This window comes from Callithrix jacchus, chromosome 16 (genome assembly GCF_049354715.1).
Source record: "Callithrix jacchus isolate 240 chromosome 16, calJac240_pri, whole genome shotgun sequence".
Lineage (NCBI taxonomy): Eukaryota > Metazoa > Chordata > Mammalia > Primates > Cebidae > Callithrix > Callithrix jacchus.
This window is the reverse complement of record NC_133517.1, coordinates 64,260,113-64,281,563: the sequence shown is the minus strand read 5'-3', so window position 1 is coordinate 64,281,563 and position 21,451 is coordinate 64,260,113. Positions and strand designations below refer to the sequence as shown.

Here is a 21,451-nt window from a genome sequence, read left to right as displayed (position 1 = left end):
TTACCAGTTTCTAGGTCAGCTAACTAGTCCTTTGCAAAGCCAAGTCTCCCCTGCAGGTCTCTGACCCCCAATGGAGCAGGGGGTCTCTACTCATGACCCCATCTGTGCTAAACACAAGAACAGGGATGTGCTAGCACCACCTTACCCCTACCATATGCAAGTATTGCTCAGAGAGATCCTCAGGATTCTGCCCCACACAGAACTGCAAGAAGGTACAGTGGACGCCTAAGTGGAAACTGAGCTACGAGCTATGCTCCCCCCGTCCCAACAGTGAGGAAGCTCCTTCTGGACTTCATCCCAATGTGCCCTTTGGTAGCCCTCCCTTGCCTTACCCTTCTCCCAACCTGAATTTAGAGTTGGGTTTGTGCATTTCTGTCCCCCACACAGAAGGCTCCATGGCTCCTGGGTCCAACCACCATCAGCCAAGAAGGACCTGAAGATGGCAGGTTCCAGAGGGCCTCAATTCCAACCATGCCTTTTACTCCATCCTCTGTCCTTTGATACCCACCCAGCTCCTCCTCCCCCATCTAGGGCTGAGAAACAGGATATATCAGTTGCAGTAAATTGCCACATCCACCTAAACAGGGTGTCCAGCATGTTTCTGTAATACCAACACCTGTTTGTTTAGTCATGCAATATTTACAAGGCCACTTGGTAGCTGCCAGATGCTAGACCAGATGTTTCAGCATAAAATACAAATTGAATTCCTCCCCTAAAAAGGGCTTGCAGTCATATGAAAATAAATAAGGCAAACAATGGAAACACCATTGATACATACAATAAGAAGAGATGGATATCTATTCCAAGACCTCAGGAGGTGGGGATCAGGTGCCGTTGGGCCCCATAGCAGCACTGTCAGCTGGAGTGACACAATAGCCAGGAACTGACCAGGACCCTGCTCCCTGGGTCATCTGTCAACAGAGCAGGGAGAGTGTCTTGGGTCCTTGGGTTGCAATTACAAGCATCCAAGTTACCCAGAGCCTGAGCCTCAGTTTCCCTATCTGTGATATTGGGAGATAATTAGTTAATATTCTCATAAAGATGTTCAAGAATTCAAATATACACCAATATCTGGAAAATAGTTTGGCTTCAATAAATGTTCATTTTTTCATTTAATTTTTAAATTTTAATATTAAGATTACTATCCAAAGCTGTTGCCCCTTCTTCAGATAGTTATCCACAGAAAGCAGGAACACAGAGAATGTCCAACCTCTGAACCACCTCAGCTGACCTGAGACAGATTTTCCAAATGGTAGTAAACACAAATGCATGCTCTCTTCTCATGCCAGCGCTGCATAAGTATCAGCCAGATCCCAGTCCACAAACATGCAATGCAGCTTCCCAGGGAAGTCATGGAGGGACAGGAGTGGAGCCTCTTGCCCCAAGTCCTGCCCCCTGGAGCCACCCACCACCTCAGCAGAGACCCACCCATTTCCCTCCGGCCAAAGACAGAGGGTGGGTAGGGGCTCCATTAAGTCCCTCTGAGCGCCCTCCACACATACCACTCCAGACCACCTATGGCCCACCCAAGGAGTCCTAATGACACCCAGCAAAGTTAGCAACCTACCGGTGGGGCATCAGGGCTGCCTGAGAGGTTCTCCATTCGCGGCAAATGATCTTATTTTCCGAAGTAGCAGCTTTCTATTGAAATTCTTCATCAGTAGCTGTCATGGGGAATTTCCCCCCCTTTCCTTTCTCTTTCTAACTGGTGAAATTGACAGTCTGCCTACATTAACCAGGCATTCATTTGCATGATCAAAAGCAGATTTGTTCCAAGATACAATGTTCTGCCTTCCCTTCCAAGCACAGGCATCTCCAAGAAAGGCGAGAAAAATCAGAAACAGAGCTCCTCCGCTGTGCCCCTGAGCTTGGCCACAAGTTGTCCTCGTCTGGGAGCAGGTGGAGTGGGGGCCCTGTGGAGAGGAGTTGGGGGAGGGCAGCTCATGTGAGAGTTGGAGAGCAGCACCTGGCAGCCGAGGTGCTGGCACGAGCCCCGGCACAGGAATATCCAGCCTTTGGTGACAGATTATAGTAAGGGAAGCATGCAGGAGTTTCCAGCGTGTGTGCAATTTCCTGAAAGGAGGCACTGCTGCCTTAAATCCCCAGCACTCAGGGATGGGTGGGTGTTACGGTCTGAACCCAGGGCATCACGAGGACCTGGATACAGGAAAATGGGTCACAATTCTTAGTTTTAACCACACCATTTAGGAGAGTTGCTGAACTAGTCTGAGCTGCAGTTTCTTTAGCCTTTGAATGGACACACTGAGACACCCCCCACCCCACTTCTGTCTCCTGCAGTGTTAGAAGAAGCAAAAGAGGTGTCTCCCAACACCCAGAGAGACCTGGAGGTCTCATGGCTCTTGCCTGCCCTCACACACTGTAAGCCCTCCACCCTGGAGCTGTAACCCCACATTACCGCTCACAACTGACACTTGCACGTCACTTTGTCTAATTCTCCCCAGTGGTTTGTGAGCTGGGATCACCGTTCAGAGAAAGCTGAGGATCAGAAGGATTGACTTGTCCTCCTCAAAATATTAAAAATTGTATTTCGTGACTGCATTGGTATAAAGATGAATGTAAACCAGGCTAGATTCATTATTACATTTTCTTTTTCTTTTCTGTATTAATTGACTCTTTTTATTAACTGACTTTTTTTTAAATTGTACTTTAGGTTCTGGGGTACATGTGCAGATCATGCAGGGCTGTTGCATAGGTACATACATGGCAAGGTGCTTTGCTGCCTCCATTCCCCTATCCTCTGTATTTGACATTTCTCCCCACGTTCTTTCCCCACCCCCTGCTGTCCCTCCCTTGCCCGCCCCAACTGACCCCAGTGTGTGATGCTCCCCTCCCTGTGTCCACATATTCTCATTGTTTAACACCCACCTATCAGTGAGATATTTTTTTTCTTCTGATTTTAAAATAAATTAAAAGGAAAATACTTTCATGAGTTCCTAAAAGTGCAGTGAGCCCTCAGTCCTGAGCCAGCTGTGCTTGATGGAGAAGTCAGGCCTTGTCCCTTAACTCCGCAGTGGGTGGTGAAGCCAGGAGTCACTCAAGCATTAACCCATGCAACATCTCTCCAACACAGACTATTCAGAGGCTCCTGTGTGCTGGACTCTCTTCTAGGCTTTAGAGGGAAAAGTTGTAACCCAAACAGATAAAGCCCCTGACTTGGAGAGTTCATGTTCTCATGAAAGGACACAGACGATGTAAGTGAATAAAGAATATCAGATCTTAGATATGCCCTGAAGAACACTGAAGTGGGGTCATTGTAGAGGAGGTGACAGAATGGGGAAAATACTTTAGGGGCAGTCAGGGATGGCTTTTCAGAGGAGGTGACTTCTGGACTGATGCCCGAGCAATGAGGAGCCAGCTCTTTGGATTGAGGTACAGAGCTGGCGCAAAGACTCTGGGGCAGGAATGGCCCTAGCTGTTTGGGGGTCACAGGGAGGTCAGTTCTAGGAGACCCTGTGGCTTGTTGGGAGACCTGGAGGAGAGGAAGTCAGAGGTATGCCGAAGACCAGTTATGAGATATTGCAGGCTATCAGAAAAGTGACTTTATTCTTCCTGCAGTGGACAGGTACTGAAATGTTTCAAGCTAATAATAGAAGGTGATTTTGTTGATTCATTTTAAAAAGGAACATTTCTGGCAGGTATATGGAAAATTAACTTAGGAGATGTGACACAGGAAATAGAGATCAGATTGGGCTCTGCTGTGGAAATCCAGGGGTTGAGCTAGTAAATTAGGGTTGCAGACACAGTCACAGTTAGAAATGATCAGATTTGGGATATATCTTGCGACAGCAGTTGACCACATGAGTTGGGAGTTCAGTAGAGAGGTCAGAACAATAGATACAGATTTGGAAGAAAACCAGGAAAATGTGATGTCACAAAAGCCAAGAAAAGAAAGTATTTCCAAAAGGAAGGAAAGGTCAAATGTCACCGAGAGTCAAGTGAGATGAGGGCAGAGAGTGGGCTTTTGCAGGTCATGGGAGACCTTGATGATGGCCATTTCAGCGGAGTGAGGTGTGGGGAAGGCTGATTGGAATGGGCTGGGGGAAGAGAGGAAGTGAGAATGTGGTCACATTGCTTCCCAAACCCACCCTCTCTCCATTGTGCAATGCCTTCCACTGGATGCAAACGACCACCCAGGATTCACAGAGCACTTTGCTCATTCACCAGCTGACCCCACTGGCTACACCAAGCTCTGCTCCGTGACAGGAACTGTGTCATGTTCCTTTGGAATCCTCAGCTTCTGGCCAACACAAGGTTGGTCTTTAATTGATGTTCCTCAAATGAGCAAAGGAGTATTGTGTCTCCATCTACCTCAGAGCTCTAGAGAATCCTGGGGCATTCCGTTATTCACTCACTCATCCATTCAAATAGTCTTGCAAGAAGCACGCGCTCTGTGTCTCCTTCTTCCCAAACCTGTGATGTTACAACCATCTTTCAAAAGTTGGAGGACAATCAATAAGCAAAAACTGACTACAAGCCTCTGTGTACAGTGCATTCCTCCCCCAAGCTCCTGCTAGGAGCAGCATCTCTGCTTCTGCCCCAGTGTGGGTAGAGGAGATGTGCCACGAACTAGGACAGCAGTAGGGTGGACTGGAGGTGGGGGCAGGTCTCACTCAGGAGGAAGATTGTAGGAACAGGCTACAGCAAAATGTAGGGGAAGAGAGGAACAATCACAGGAGCAGCCAGGAAATACCTGTGTTTTCATCAGGTAATTGACAGCTGGTCTTAGTCACTAAGGATAGGAAAATAGGAGGGGAAGGTTCTAGAGGGGAGGAAGAACACATGTGAATGACAAAGTTAAACTGTGCCTATGTTGAGTTTGAGGGGCCTGAGAGACTTCCAGGTGATGTGAGTCATTTGAATATGAAGGTGTGAGGGTCAAACTGGAGAGAGACGGGAATCATTAGCTTAACAGGTCATACTTGAAGCAAGAAGAGGAAATGGCCCCATTCCACAAGCATTTGTGGACAGAAGGGGAGGAAAAGGGGACAGGGTGGCAGCTGGGAGCCTTGGCTTTCAAGAGTAGGCAGAGATAGCAGAAGGGGACTCCAGAAATGAGCCTGAGGCAGAACCAACTGGGAGGAGGAGATGGAGAGGTGGGGGGATGGGGTGTCTGCTGGTGGGCCTCTGCAAGGCCATCAGTGACCTTGATGGAGGTTGGGGTAGCCAGATGGCCATAGGGTAAAGAGGCTGTAAGACAGCTGGAGACCACCACGTAGGCATGCTCTCAGCATGCACACCAGGCTGGGAGCATCTGGACGAAACAGATGGAGGAGACTCTCCTGTTGGGGACCTCCAGGCAGGCACCTTAGCTCTAGGTGGGTGTGGGACTCATGGAGAGCTAGGGGGAGATTTGCCCAGCGAGGGGCTCCAGAGATGTGGGCAGCAAAGACAGCCTCAGAGAGAAGGAGGGCCCTCAGTCCAAGAGGAGGAAGGGCCATTCCCTGTGAAGAGGGCAGTGTGGCCTGCAGAATGCACTGGCCTTGGGCTTTGCAGCAGGAGACAGAGCTGGGTAAGCACTGCCAAGGGGCCAGTTGGCTCCTTACCGAGACCTGCAGTGCCTGGGCCAATGCAAGGACACCCAGCCTGGCCTGCTCTGTGCTCCGTGCTCTCTGACAGGTCCCATTTGAAAACCACAATGGGATAGCCCTTCTTCTGGGCCTTGTGTGAAGTAAAAGACAGGGTGGGGCTATCCCAGTCACCCAGCCCTCTGTTCTCTCTGGCTTCACCCCTGCTCCTCTGCCCTCATCACTCCACTGACCCCGAAGGCCTCGCTGCTCCCCCTCACCCAGGTGTCCACGTGTCTGATCCCCACCCTCTCCAGTCTGGACTCAACCATCCTCCACGATGCCTAACCCAGCTCCCCAGGGCACAATTGGGACCCTCACTGGCCAGCACCCCCATCCCCTTTCCAGTTCCCTGCTCTGTGCACTAATTTTGCTCCTTATCACCCCTGGACAGTCCATATCAGATAGATGCTGTATATTGTCAGCATGTCCCACAGAACTAGGAGCCCCATGCAGGCAGAGAAGAGCCTGCTTGTTCACTGATGTGTCCCAAATACCGGGAGTTGTTCCTGGCACACGCAGGCACTCCATGGATGGCTGTTGAAGGGATGGTATGTTGAAGAGCAAGGACCTGCAGCCATGTGTTCCCATCGTGTCTCTCAGACATCACCAGGTGTGAACATAAGGGCATTCTAACCTGCCTTGCTGAGTTTCTTTTTAATCATTTACTAACTGGAGGGGAGAGAGAAGTCATATTTACTGTCTCCCATGTGTCAGCCTCTTTATAATCATGAATTCGTTTTATTCTAATATCAATCCCATTTTACTGACCCGAAATGAAAGCACAGTATATACACTGAACACATTTGTTAATTGGAGGCAAATCATCTGAGGCTACAGAACAGAGCTAGATTGAACCCAGGTCTCTCAAATACCAAATCTCACATTCAGTCCACGGGGCCCTGAGACATTCAGGTTGATGCTGAAGCCCTGTGCAGCCTCTCAGTGTTTCCAAGGGGATCTGACTTTTCATTAGGATGTGTTTGTGGCCGTCCTTTAAAAGTACACACTGAACACTGGCCAGCGCATGACAGCCCTTTGTGTCATTCCTGCCTGCAACAAATCTACTGTCTAAGGCAGACCCCGCCTGTAATTACAGCTCGTGGGAGTCAGTGCATGCAGTCACACGGTGGCCCCCGCCCCCACCTGCTGACTCTCTAATTAAACTGGCAATGGCATCTGTGCTCAGGCTTTGCCAAGCATGAAGGAATGTGTGTCCCAGGTCATGCTGAAAATGTGCCCCTTCATGTTCCCTTGCACCCCACTGGGACTTAGGAATTTGTCTCCCACTATTTGAGTGATAACTTTTGGGTCTTCTCCAGAATACTGACCAGTCAGCAAGGCTGACTGTCAATTAGTGTCTCAGATCCCCACAAAATGTGGAACTCTAATCTCAACCTCATGGAAACATAAACCAGGCCCCAACCCTCCCGCTACCTGGCTGTGAAGCTGTTCTAGACCATTTTATGCAAGAGGGACTTCTTTTGGCAATGCCCAGGGCTTGGTGTCCCTGCACTCCTAAAAGCTCATTTTGCAAGGAGGTTCTACAGAACCCATGAAGGAGGCTCCATCCTTGATTGAGGGCAATCATTTTGTAGCAGGGGTTTGGAAAAGGGGTTCCAAGTGCTTGAGCTCAGCCTCAGGTGGACAAAGCTCTGCTCCGACCTCTCTCTCTAGACATGGGCTTTCCCTGGCCTGTCTGAATTGGGCTCAAGGCTGGGTCTACAAACACCTAACAACAATGACAATAGACACAGTGCTAAGCACTTTGCTGGTTTCACCTCTTCTAACTTCATGACAGTTTTATGTTGAGGGTAATTTGTTGTGCCCATTTTACAGATGAGGAAATAGACATGGAGTGATTATATAACTTTCCCAAGTTCATACAGCTAAGAAGTAGTACAGTTAGCCTCCAAGCCCAGACCTTTCCAAGTCTGGAATTTGAAACCCAAGACGTTTGACTTTAGAGTCCTACTTTCAACCTCTAACCTCTATTATCTCTACAAAGGCTGTTCATCCAAAGCATATTCACCTATGACATGCCTGTCACATACTGAGCACTGGGACTATGAACACAGTCCCTGACCCTTTGCCATGTAGTACTCTGGAACATTAGGCAAATAAACACAGCACCTGTGGCCCCTGGTTTAGCCTGGGACAAGTTAATCATCATCACTCACATTTATTGACCATGTGTCAACTACTGTGCTAAACCCTTTTAATGCATGTTTCATTGGAATCTGTAGGTAATTCACACAATGGGCATTTTCTTCATTATCCACCTTGTATAATTAAGGAAACTGAGCTACAGAGAGAGTTAGCAGTTTATTCAGGATCCCAGAACTGCAAGGCAGGTATCCCGAGTAAAGTGGATCTCACGTAGTTTGACTGTAGAGCCTGCCCGTTCAACCATTGTCTGTCCTGTTTCCTGGAGAAGGTGAGCCCTGGGAAAAACCTGGATGTTCTGTTTATAATCCTATTGCTGGCAGTGAAGTCCCCAGGCCAATGGCATCAGCATCACCTGGAAACTTGTTAAAATGCACATTCCTGCACTCCACTCTGGACCTGCTGAATCAGAATCTGTATTTCATCAAGATTTCAGGCTACTCTAATGCTCATTAGATTAAAAAGCCTGGGTCTAGTTCAATAGCTGTTATCCAGGCAAACTAGGGAAAGGTGTTTAGGCAGGAGGAACAGCAGGTGCAAAGGCTTAAAAGTAAGAGAGAACATTTGGTGTTGAGGACACAGCACTCCTTACACATGCTGGGCACTTTGGGACTATTTCAGCAGCCTAGTTCTCGTGAGTTACAGAAATTGAAGGCCCAGTGGCAGCCTGTCAGGGTGGCAAGGGCTAGGCACAGCTGGATCTGTTCCCCACCTGTATGACTTAATCAGCCCTGTAAGACAGCACTTAGCCTCTCTGAGCCAGTTTCCTTGTCCATCCTCTCAGGATAGTTATGGGGGAAAATGAGGAGAGGTGGACCAGGGGCCAGCACAGTATCTTACACACAATGGGTGCTTGGTGCGTGTCATTGGTGCTGACGTTGGCTACTCCCTTCGCCGACATGACTCAGGCAGCATCGTTCTCACTGCTAAGCTGTCTCCTCTTGTAATGCAGTGAATGGCATTACACAGGGAGGAGATAATTTATGAATTTGCTTTACTCCTCTCAAGCCCAGGAGGCATTGGTGTCTTAGCTAGGGGTCTCACTATGACCGCCTCATGTTATGTATGAGAAAATGGCACCCAGAGAGAGGAAGCCACTCTCTTGAGTTTGCCCAGTGATTGCCACATAGCGGGTGCTGGGACTTGGAGGTCCTGGAACCCAGACCTCAGCATAGCTCCCTCATGTTAAGACATGAAGGCAGATTATGCCTCCCATGTGGCAAAGCAGACTGGGGAGAACCCAACTTGGTGCCACTGCACCCTTGTCCTTGTACCATCCTGGGCTCCCAGAACTGAGTTCTCTCCACTTGCACTCCAGCCCTGGGCATTAGACCCACCCAGTATCTGAGGTGGGAGCATTACGAATCCCTTCTTGTAAAGCATCTGTGAGCAGTACTTAGGCCTCGAGTTTGGTGCCTTCCACCTGCCCCACCCACTCATCACCCAATCTCCTGCTCACAGCTCAGAGCTAAGCAAACAGGCTAGCACTGAGATAGCCACTGGAATGAGCTATTATATTTTCTTGCACAGTTTTTCAAATATTCATATTATTTGTATGAAGGAATTAGAATAGAAATAGCAGCAAGAGAGCCTTCTTCCATGAAGATAGATACACAGCACTTTTTAAATATTTTTCTCATTTAATAAAGCAATTTGGGGCCCTGTGTTCCTCCTTCAGTTTTCTAATTGAAAACGATCACAGGAGGCTGAGGCAGGAGAATTGCCTGAACCCAGGAGGCGGAGGTTGCCATGAGCCGAGATCGCGCCATTGCACTCCAGTCTGGGTAACAAGAGCAAAACTCTGTCTCAAAAAAAACAAAAAACAAACAAACAAAAAAATGATGAAACCCATGATAGATAAAAGCAGATCTCTTTTATTAAGGACTGTATGCCAGACTTTGAGCTAGGTGCCACCAAAGGTCGTTTCTCATTCTCAGAACAATGCTGCAAAGCAGATTTTAGTTAACTCCCTTTTGCCTTTGAGGAGGCTAAGGATTAGAGAGGTTAAGTGACTTGCCCAAAGTCACACAGCTGAGAAAGGCAAGAGACGGAACCCAAATTTTTGTTGCCAGCTCTAGGCAAAGTGCAAAGTGCCCTTTGCACTGAGACTTCCCGGCTCCTCTTAGCCTGCACCCACAGACAACCAGCCACATCTAGGAGAGAACCTTAGCAGGTGACTTCACAGGAGACATACGAATACACACAATGCATTCACATTTGGAAGGTGTCAGGCTCAGAGAGAGGAAAAAAATGTACCTTCCCAAATCCCCCAAATTTAACAGCAATTGAAACCTAAGTTTTGACTCCAAACTCAATGCTCTTTTCACTGCTCTGGGCCACGCACCTTGTGGGCAAAGCATCCATCCTTCCGTGTGCTGTGGTACCATCATCCACAGCTCTGATGTGGGGTACTGCTTAAGCTATAGCTGGGGGAACAAGCCTGTCTCTTATCAGCAGCAAGACCTGGGGTTCAATCTTGCCTCATGCATCCTATCTGTGTGGCCCTAACAAGCGAGATAGGTTTTCTCAGCCTTGGAATTATGATTCGTACGATGGGATAACGTCATGCTCAGTTCACCTGGTTATTTGGATATATGTATATATCCTTGAAATATATGTGTGAAATGTGTGGCACAAAATTTAGAAATAATCAGAGGAGTGCCAGTGGGTGGCTAATATTATTTTTGTAATGAAATATTCCAGGCAGAAAAGGACAGAGAATATAATGCAGTTTTTCCCCTAAACTATGAGCTGGTTATAGGGTCCACATGAGAGATTACAGGTGAGCATTTTTTAAATAGACTAGACTAGGATAGAGTAGAATGGAAACTCTCAGATGCATTGTAGACGGTAAGAGTATGGAGTGTGAACATTATTTGTGAATGCTATTTCAGGTCTGTGTGTGTCCATGTGTGTTCCCTATGTATAAAATGGAACTTACATGGTCGTGGTCAAATAGATTCACTCTTCGGATTTTACAATTTCATATTTGCTCCAGAATTTATTCCAATAATTAAAATGTTATTGATAGAATGAGAATGAAGCCCTCTTTGCATGCACTCCTGGCTTTGGTCATCCTGAAGGACCAGTTAGTCCACCAGCACGGTTCAGCCTGGCTTCTCATTCACCAGGCCAAGGGTCCCCCACCAGGAGGGGCTGCGCCCACCCAGGAGGGGATACGCTCACCCAGGAAGCACTGCGCTCACCCAGGAGGGGATGCGCTCACCCAGGAGGGGATGCGCCCACCCAGGAGGTGCTGCGCTCACCCAGGAGGGGATGTGCTCACCCAGGAGGGGCTGCACCCACCCAGGAGGAGCTGCGCTCACCCAGGAGGGGATGTGCTCACCCAGGAGGGGCTGCGCTCACCCAGCAGGGGATGCGCCCACCCAGGAGGGGCTGCGCTCACCCAGGAGGGGATGTGCTCACCCAGGGAGGATATGCCCACCCAGGAGAGGATGGGATCACCCAGGACAGGATGCGCTCATCCATGAGGGGTTGTGCTCACCCAGGAGGGGCTTTCTCACCCAGGATGGATTGCTTACTACTGGAATTCTAACCACAGATCCTGTGTGTTTGGAAATGTTTGCAGAAGCAATTTAAACACACCAGAGTGTGCTGATATGCACGTTTCACCGTTTACATAAGGTCCTAGAAATATGTAAACACGTAGCACAGGATTGTGCAGGGGTCCAGGATGCTGGACCTCTCACCCGGGCCGCCCCCCCACCATGCTTTCCCCAGGCCCTTGTCTTCAGAAAGGAGGAAACTGGGTCCTGGGGGAAGGCAGTGATTGGCAGTGCAGACAGCAGCACCACCAGGACAAGGAAAGAACAGAGAGGGGGAAATACAGAGAGAAATAGAGACAGAAGGGGAGACAAGGAGAGAGAGGGACAGGGGGAGAAGATGTGAGGGAAGGGAGAGAAAAGGGGAAGCATGAAGGAAGGAAAGTGAAAGGCAGAGAAAAAGAAATAGAGAAAGTTGCTCTCATCTGGACACGTCTTAGAGAGCTGCATGCCTTCCCTGGCCGTCCTATGCAAAATAGCCCCAACCCCAGCACTCCCTGTCCCTCTTATACTGCCCTATATTTCTCTGTAGGATCTGTTTCCTGATACACTATGCATTTATTTGCTTATTTCCCGCCTCTGCCCACTGGAACAAGAGACAGGGAGCTTGATCGCCGTGTTCACAGCTGTTTCTCCAAGCCTGGGGCACTGTTGGCCCGGGTGAAGAGTGTGACTATCCACATGAAAGTGTGCATGAAGCATTCATATGATGAGTGACAGAGTTCATGAATGAAACGGAATTTAGCATTCCTAACACAATCAGACCATAGTTACCCACGAGCTGGCTGAGCAAGCAGCCGGTAAAGCAAGTGAAACTCGGTGTCTGACCTGTTCTCAGGCGAACATGTTTCCATTTTAAGTACTTGTCAGAATCCTATGTGGCAGGCACTCTCATTTTCAGATGGAGAAGGCAGGCACAGAGGGACAGAGCCATTTGCTTAAGGACATACAGCTAGAAGGAGGCGGAGCTGGGATTCAAACCCAGACAGTCTGGCTTCAAAACTCATGTGTTTAATGCCATGTTCCACTGCTTCCCAGAGAGAAAATTCTAGAGCAAGGGCTTGGGGGACACTGACAGATTTTTCAGAATTCAACTGGGGAATTTCACATCTTTTTTTTTTTTTTTTCTAGCAATTTGAGGAAAGTCAAGGCCGGACCAGTAGCAAAACAGCCTTTTACCAAGCGCTGCAGAATTCCCTGGGCGGCGAGGACTCAGATGCCCGCGTTGAGGCTGCTGCTACATGGTATTACTCTCTAGAGCACTCCTCGGATGACTACGCCTCCTTCTCCCGGGCTCTGGAGAATGCCACCCGGTAAGCTAAGCTGCGGGAGGGTACAGAGCAGTGGCTTTCTGCTTGCGATTTCCTCTACGTCATTCATTCAGCCTACAGCATGGGGTGCTTCCCTGCTGAGGGGCAGCCCTGGGGGGCATGTGGGGTGGACCCTGCTGCCAGGAAAGCCCAGGACAATGGGAGACATGAGAGGTGGCCCTGACTTTTCCTAGGCATGAGGGAGCTGTTGGAGGGCAGAGAAGCAGCATTTGCCAGAGGCACCCAGTGCACGCTCTACCTGAAGCAGCCACTCAGCAAATGCTCAGGACAGCCTCCCATGCTCTTGGCCTTGCGTTCACTGAGCCCAGTGCCCCCAGTCTTGGCTGCCTTTCAGCCACACATGGGGGCATTTAAAGGGTAGGTGACACATAGCCCCCATAGGGGCCAGCATTTTTCAAAGCTCCCTCACCTGACTCTACCCTGCAGGCCAGACTCACCTGGCACATGGGAAGCAGAGCCCTGGAGGCGGGGAGGTTTTGTGGCTGATGCCACTCCCCAGATGGGAACAGCCCAGGCTCTGACAGCCATGCCCTCTCTCTCTCTGGGGCCCACTGTTTCTTGTATCCACTGCTTGCACACCTTCTCCCCATTCACGCTCAAGCTTCTCTCACTTGGGGAGGGCTGCCCAAACCCACACCCCAAGATGGTTAAAGGCTGTGGCCCCCAGGCCCTGCTGTCCCCAGGGTCCCTCTCTCGCAGCATGCCCTCCCCTCCAATCCCAGGGGTTGTCAAGACAGACCTACCTCCCTTTCCTAGTACTGCATGCGCTCACTGAGGCTGAGAACTTTTATAGAAATGTGCAGCAGATGCACAAGAAATGATTTTTGAATAGAAATAAGGAAATAACCAGGGTTCCAGTCCTTTCTTCCTTCTGAGATCCCTAGGATAAGACTACAGTGGGACTCTGGTGCTCAGGTCACCTTTGAGTCCCCTCACAGGTGCCTGGGATTTCTCAGTTTCCTTTGCAGAGCTCCTGCTCCCAGTGGGAAGAATGGACAGGGATGTAAGTGCCTTCAGCATTCTGTGCCTCCTTGTCTCTCTCCCTCCGGGAGGTCCACAGTGACCATTTGCTTGTTGTCCCTGGGGACAAAGCCAATGTCAAGGCCCAGCATCCTTTGCTGAACCAGACCCTGTTGAAAAGGAATGGGCTGGAATGTGTTAGAAACCCACTGCCTCAATTGGTCTCTCCACCCAGGAGCCTGTGGTTTCCAACTGGAAGGTCACTGGCTCAGAATAAAACTATACCACCCACTTGGATCTTGGGTACTGAAAGGCTTTAATTTTCCCTCTAGTGGAGATATTCACTTTAGATGAAACAGCCAACAGCTATTTTGGGAGGCCTTGCCAGGGCTGGACTGTAAGAACTCACAGATGTCCAGTCCCTGACCCTGAGAGGCTTATAATCAAGTCAGGGCTGGGCTAGATCGTGTTGCAGAGAGAGCTCAGGGCTAGAGATCAGAAAGCCTAGGTTCTTGCCTTAATTTTGCCTTATGTGACCTTAAGGACAACCTGCGTGCTGGGGTGAGAGCTGAGACTGAGCAAAGGCAGCATCACCAAGAGAGGTCTCACTCAGAAGACAGACTCCAGCTCTACCTTAGCTCAGGAGCTTTTTCCCTCTGCCACAGACTCAGGCCCTGGCTCTGTCTCTGAGTAGTTTTCTAGGCAGTGTCCTGCCCCAGGCCTGCCAGTGCATGACTCTTCCCGTAGGTTCGATCCCATCCCTGTCTTGCTCACAATGCCTCGGGGAAACTCACAATGCAGGAGGAAACTCAGCTGGCTTCATCTGTCCCCAAGACACCCATGGTGCCCCACACAACCTCAGAGCCTCACCTGGGGACACTCTAGCACCCAACAGACTCACCAGATGCTTTTATCCCAAGAAACAGGAAAGGAAGATGGGCACCCCTTTTACTGAGGGACACCCATGGGTGTTATTAAACTTGGTCATTACAACATCTCTTCCAGGTAGAGACTCTTGGCCCCACTTCTCAGCTGAGAAGACAGAGATTCAAGGACATAAAAGAACTGTTGAGTATCTCATCTTTACTCTGCAATGCAGATGGGATTGAAAGCCTGGTGGGCCCAGGGCCAACCAGGGTCTGTCTGTCTGCTGCACAGCCGGGGTTGCCTCTCTAAGCACACAGGCTGCGTGTCAGCACAGGCAGAGCCCCACTGTTGTAAGCTGCTGCTTCTGAAATCGATTCATGGTACCCTCAAAGGCAGAGCAAATACAGAACTTAGGGTGAAGAGGGAATTAAATAATAGCAATAATAGTAAAAACAAAACCTTATAATTTGTAGTTCCTATATGATAAATAAATTTTGCTGTGTTGTGTGCTGTTTAACATAAAACCTAACCCCCAGCTCTGCTTAAAATTAACTCACTCCCTGTAAAACCTACCTTATCTATTCTCCCCACATTGTCAGCAAAGCTCCCAGCATCTCAAAATTCCTGTTTTTCTTGCTGACCAGCTGCAAGGTCACAGGGCAAGATAACACCCAAAGAGCATACAGAGTGGGCGTTTCTCAAAATGCCATTTTTTAGGTGTAATGTACATCAAAAGACATGTTGCAAATTAATTAACTGTTCTTTGTTCTGGCTTCTGTAAACCTGTTAGCTGCTACGTCATCCTGGATGTACAAAAAGTACCCCATTTTCTTTCTTCTTCGCTCAGCCTCGGGGTGCTAATCTGCCGTGGCAGTAGCCACCTTAAAATCCTTCTGTTTCATCCTTTGCTTGTTGTCCCTAGGGACAGAACCAATGAAAAGTCGTTGTCTCTGGTCTCCTGAATTTTCTCCAACAAGAGAGGTTTCTCGACCTCCTCATCCAGACGTTTTGGACTGGGTCTTCCTTTCTTGTGGGGCTTCCCTTTCCACTCTAGGATGATCAGCGGCATCCTGACCCCCACATACTAGATGCCAGTACAACCCTTTCCACTCCGGGTTGTGACAACTAGGAAGGCCTCCAGGCATTGCCACATGTTTACTAGGGGAGGTAGAGATGGGGTGGCAATATCCCCCCTGCTGAGAGCCACTGACTGGGCTGAACTAAGGGTATCATATGCATGAGCTATCTTAGGGGGCTCTGACTTCTTTTAAAATGCACAATGATTTTATATTCCGTTCCACAGTACATTGCATTTATCTCCACTGTATATTGCATTTATGTTACTGTGAAATGTTTTGCTTCCACATCTTTAAGTGAAATTGATGTCCTGGGAAGACATTTATTTCATGGTATTTTTGATACCTAAAATACATCAACATGGACACCAGTTTTCAAGCCTACCACCTACCAGAGGGGATGGTGGTGTACTTACCATACCCTGGCTCTCCCATCAATGTGGCAGTGGAGCCACTTGGAGAGCATTGCTGGGGAACTGGAGGAAGGTGTTCTTGTAGGCCTGGCAGGGGCATTTTGGGGGCCAAATGGGGCCCTCGCTGGGAGAAACCCTTTTCAGGTACCGTTGTCCACAGAGCCATGTTTAACCAGACTCCCCCATGTTCTCCTGTCACCAGGGACTACTTTATCACCTGCCCTATAATCGACATGGCCAGTGCCTGGGCAAAGAGAACCCGAGGAAACGTCTTCATGTACCACGCTCCCAAAAGCTACGGCCACGGCAGGTAAGACGCTGCAGGGAAGCAGAGAACGGAAGGTAAAACTGGAAGGCAAGTCCCAGCTCAATGACATGGGACACACCACTTAACGTTTCTAAGCATCAGTTTCCTCATCTGAGAAATAGAAATAATTATAGTAGCCACTTCATCTCACTGTCTTGTAGGCAGGGAAAGTTAAATTGCAAGTGATGATGACACACTTTGGAACTGCAATGTTAGTCATTAATTAATTAATTTGACTTGAGAGATGCTTTTTCTTCCTCCAGAAACTGAGCACTAGCTTAAGACAATGACTTTCCAAAGTACAAAAAGGATTTTTTTCAACCAAAGGAAAGTTTTATTCATGCTTGATTTATACATCATTCTTATTTCCAGAATAGATTCAAGCTCCCTTAGAATAACATATCAGGTGCAGTGAAGTCATCAAAATGAAAACGAGAAATAGGCACAAGCGAAGGAAAACCAACAGTAGAGGAAGGGCCAAGCAATGAGCATAGAATATAGCCCTGAGTTTCCCATGAGCCAAGGAAAAGATTTTAAAAAGAAAAAGAAAGGTTTGGGTGTCAGAGCTCCAGTAGCTGGACAAAGGAAGCAGAGAGACTAAGTGACAGGGCACACTCGTGATCTCAGCTTTGGAGTGAAACAGCAACGCAAAGAGGGCAGCTGAGGACTTAGATGACCAGTGCTTTGAAGGGAGGACTGCGGGGCTATCTGTTCTACTGCCCCGTGAACTTACATCCTATACCATTTACCCATGTGGAAAAATCCCAGAACCCTTCCCACTGAGGCAGTGACTTCTTGCATTAAGCCACATCAGATATCAGTGAGATGCCTTTAGCGAGACTATCTACTCTTCTAGGGGAAGAAAGTAGTGGTGTCCTTGTGCTCAGCCTCCAATAAGCATTCACAGGTAACAGATCTTCAGAACACATGCCTGCAAAAGATGCAAGACCATTCTTGTTTCATTTTCTCTAAGACTGGAAGCAAGGCCTGCTGTCTGGGGTCAAGAATATTCATCACGCACATCTACGGTCTATTTGATGGGCAACAGGGATCTGGGCTGAAAAGACTACAGCTTTAGGGATTTCAGTCCAGCCACACCACATACCTGCTGTGCCCGCATAGGTAGTTTTCTTTCTCTCTCTTATCTTCAATATCCTCACCTACAAAATAAGGCTAATAATGTTTCCTCTTAGGGTTGGCATTAACAGTATCTGGAACATGAGTTATCCAGCCTATAACAGGGCTTTACCCTGTGCTACTTAGTAAGGCAAGGAAACTCTTATAAACATACATCATTTATCTTTACAAGTAGCAACTTCCCTAGAGCAGGCTGAATAATGGCCACCTGAAGATAGACTCCCTCTCATGTCCTCCTTTCACCAGGGACTACTTATCACCTGTCCTGTAATTGACACGGCTGGTGGTTTGGCCACCTTCTTCCCATTCCCCAGCAATGCTCTCCAAGTAGCCTCACTGCCACTAGGGGGAAGAAAGGGCGTGTTCATTTCTCCTAAGCACCCATCATTTACCTGCTTTCCCCAAACAGACTCTTCCTTCTTTTTTTTTTTTTTTTTGAGACAGAGTCTCCCTCTATAGCCCAGGCTGGAGTGCAGTGGCGCAGTCTTGGCTCACTGCAAGCTGTGCCTCCTTTGCTCAGGAGATTCTACTGCCTTAGCCTCCCAAGTAGCTGGGATTACAAGCATGCACCTGAACGCCAGACTAATTTTTGTATTTTTAGTAGAGACGGGGTTTCACCATGTTGGCCAGGCTAGTCTCGAACTCCTGACCTCAAGTGATCCACCAGCCTTGGCCTCCCAAAGTGCTGGGATTACAGGCATGAACTACTGTGCCAAGCCCAGGCTCTTCCATTTTTGTAGCACTCCACAGAAAAAGTCCAGAGCCCAATTTTTTTGAAATGGTCACCTCTGTTTTACAGAGGAAGTGTGTCTGAGTGTATTTGGGATGCCATAGTAAAATACCTTAGCTGAATAGTGGCCACCTAAAGATATCAGGCCCCAATCCCTGGAACCTGGAACTGTTATCTTATAAGGAAAAAGAACCTGGGCAGTTGTGATTTAGTGAAGGATCTTGCCGTGGGGAGGTTATCCTAGATTACCTGGGAGGGCCCTGAATGCCATCGCAAGCATCCTTAGAGGTGAGAGCCAGAGGGAGATGCACTGTCTGCAGAGGAGAGAAGGCAATGTGACTTCAGAGGCAGAGACTCGAGTGATGTGGGCACAGGGAGGGAGTACCAGTAGCAACCAGAAACTGGGAGAGCACGGGGAGGGAGTGTGGCCCTGCTAATGCCTTGGTTTTGGCTCAGTTAAAGTTTTGGGCTTCTGGCCTTCAGAACGATAAGAGAAAAAGTTTGGATGGTTTTAAACCATTAAGTTGCTGGTGATTTGTTACAGCAGATGCAGGAAACTAATACAGTCCCTGAGGAGTTCTCATTTCCCCCGAAGCATCCATCATTCACCTGCTGTCCCCAAACAGACTATTCTGTTTTTATAGCACTCCACGAGAAATGTCCAGAATCCTCCTGAGTTCTGCAGGGTTGAAATGGTTACCTCCATTTTACAGATATGAAGTGTGTCTTAGTTTATTCAGACTGCCATAGTAAATGTACCCTAGCCTGGATAATTTATAAACAGTATAAACTAATGGCTCACAGTTCTGGAGACTGGAAGTCCAAGAGCGAGGCATGGGAAGATTTGGTGTCTAGTGGGGTGCATGCTGTCTGCATCACAGATGGCACCTTCTTTCTGCATTGTCTCCTGGTGAAAGGGACAAACATGCTCCCTAAGGCCTCTTTCATGAGAGCACTAACCCCATTCATAAGGCTCCACCCTCATGACCTCATTACTTCCCACTCTTTTTGTTGTTGTTGAGGCGGAGTCTTGCTCTGTCACCCAGCTGGAGTGCAGTGGCACAATCTTGGCTCACTGTAACCTCTTCCTCCTGGGTTTTGCAATTCTCCTGCCTCAGCCTCCCGAGTAGCTGGGACTACCGGCGCATGCCACCACACCCGGCTAATTTTTTGTATTTTAGTAGAGACAGGGTTTCACCGTGTCGCCCAGGCTGTTCTCAAACTCCTGAGCTCAGGCAATCTGCCCGCCTCAGCCTCCCAAAGTGCTGGGATTATAGGTGTGAGCCACTGCACGCAGCCCCAAAGGCTTTATCTCTTAATACTAACACACTGGGGATTCTGTTTCAGCCTGGGTGGATTCTGGAGGGTCATAAACATTCAGAGCATAGCAGAGTCTGAGGTTCAAGGAGTGCAACATGACTCCATAAAGAACAAGCAACTTGTTAGATGGAGAGCAGGAACCCACCGGGGGCTTCTCTGAGCTTCAGAACCCTTTCCACTCCAACATGTGGTCTCATTGCTTAGAACTAGAATTGCACCCTGACCTAGAGATTCAAACAATGCCTCCAGGTTGTAAGAGGAAAAATAAATGGCAGGCCAGGGTTCTGGGAAGGAGGCATTGCAGGAGAGAAGGAATGATGACGAGAGCCCTGTGGTTTGGGTGGAGATAAGAGCGCCCGCCTAATCCAGTGGTCTGTGGCCATCCGTGGCCAGGGAGGTGCAGCATGGGAAAAAGTTCCTAGAATCAGTCGTGGCAGTGTCCTTCTCATGCCAGGGCTCTCCAGAATTCACCCTCAATGCATGGCTCTTTTGTCTGGTTCTCTTTCTCGCTTGGAAGGCAGAGATTATGATGAAAGGTGTAACCCTCCCACAGCAGTTCATTAAAAGCCTTACAAATATGCACGTACCACTGGACCCTGGAATTTATGGTGGCAAAAAATAAGAAATGAGTCTTCTACATGAGGGTGAAAACAATCAAAGCAAAACAAAATGAAAGCATTCACATCACCGCCGTCAGAATCAATAGTGCTTGGGCCCTACCTGGATGACTTTCATAGGCTACTGTGACAAAGTGCCCCGAAACTGGGTGGCTTAAAGCAACAGAAATGTGTTGTCTCAAGTTCTGGAAGCCAGAAGGATGAAGTCAAGGTGTCAGCAGGACCGTGCTTCCTCCGCACGCGCCAGGAAAGGATGTGTTCAGGCCTCTCTCTCAGCTCCTGGTGGCCTAAGGCGATTCTTGACTCATAACTATCTGTCTTCTTCTTCTGGTATTTCTTCACATCATCTTCCTGTATGCATGTCAGCTTCTGGATCCAAGTTCCCTATTTTATAACACCACCACCTCTATTGGTCAGGGCCTATGCTAACGACCTCAGTTTTACTTGATGACCTCTATAAAGACCCCATCTCTAAATAAGGTCCCATTCTGGGGGTACTTGGGGTAAGGACCCCAACATATCTTTTTGAGGGAGACAGAGTTCAACCTGTAACACCGTCTTTCTCTCTAAACTGAATCCTGCCAAACAGGTTCTTGAGTGGCAGTGGCCCAAAGTGGTCTATCTTGGACCTGGGATTGGGGTGGTCCTCAGAGGAGCAATCCTAACTAAATGGAATCATGACCTCAGGCTCCCATGACCTGTGTGGGTTTCAATGTTGCTGAGTGGTATCCTCATGTCCCTAGAGACAGGGTTCCACTGCAGTGACCCAGGGGACCTCCCATGAAACCAAGCCATGTTCACGCAGAGACCCTCACAACTGCCTCCCAAGGCTTCATGACTCTTCACACCTCAGAGTCCACTAACCCTCCTGGCACAGATGAGCACTTAGTAGGTGGTCCAGAAATCATGCTGAAGGATAGATGGTGGGGAATGAGTCCTTTCTACTCTCGTTTTTAGGCTCTACGGGCTCAGTGTGGCCACCTGTGAAGTGGGAGTAGGGAGGCAGGAGAGGTCTGAAGCACTGATTCTTCACTGGGTTCTATGGAGCCTGGAGCCTGAGCCTCTGTGAGGAAGGGGTAGGTCTGAGCCTCCCAGCCCCTTACTCCCTGTGTTACAGACTAAGCTTTGAGTAACATTTCAAAGTTTTTCAATTTAGAAAGTATGAGAAACTACTGGACCCAGTCACCTTTAAGGCATCATTTGGTTCTCAGTTTTATCATTTTTGGAGGAAAGAGACCCTCAGATCCCTGAAACATTGTACAGTAGTGGTACTGGTACTCTTACAGGGGCAAAATAATGCCCTGGTCAAAAGCAGAGATGCTGGCATCTACTATTTTGGCAAAAACCATATCCTTGAGTCTTATCAGCTCAGGGATCTA

At 48.5% G+C, this 21,451-nt stretch overlaps 2 protein-coding genes across 6 annotated transcripts in view; one reads left to right on the top strand and one right to left on the bottom strand.

The window, feature by feature from the left end:
• SLA (Src like adaptor) overlaps positions 1-2,010 on the bottom strand; it is a 68,148-nt gene extending 66,138 nt beyond the window's left edge. The window contains exons 1-2 of one of the 2 annotated variants that reach the window (XM_035277474.3): positions 1,568-2,010; positions 779-911 (exon numbers count right to left, since the gene is read on the bottom strand). Coding sequence is in view for 1 of the 2 variants with exons in the window: in XM_035277471.3 (XP_035133362.1) it covers positions 1,568-1,578 (11 nt within the window). In the remaining variant the exon portion in view is untranslated. The remainder of the gene's footprint in view (positions 1-778; positions 912-1,567) is intronic. The other variant, XM_035277471.3, reaches the window with a different exon arrangement.
• Positions 1-21,451, top strand: part of TG (thyroglobulin) — a 275,822-nt gene that overhangs the window by 237,533 nt on the left and 16,838 nt on the right. For all 4 annotated transcript variants that reach the window (XM_078353142.1, XM_035277468.3, XM_035277469.3 and 1 more), the window contains 2 exons: positions 12,446-12,627; positions 16,164-16,271. In XM_078353142.1, coding sequence (XP_078209268.1) covers positions 12,446-12,627; positions 16,164-16,271 — 290 coding nt within the window. The remainder of the gene's footprint in view (positions 1-12,445; positions 12,628-16,163; positions 16,272-21,451) is intronic.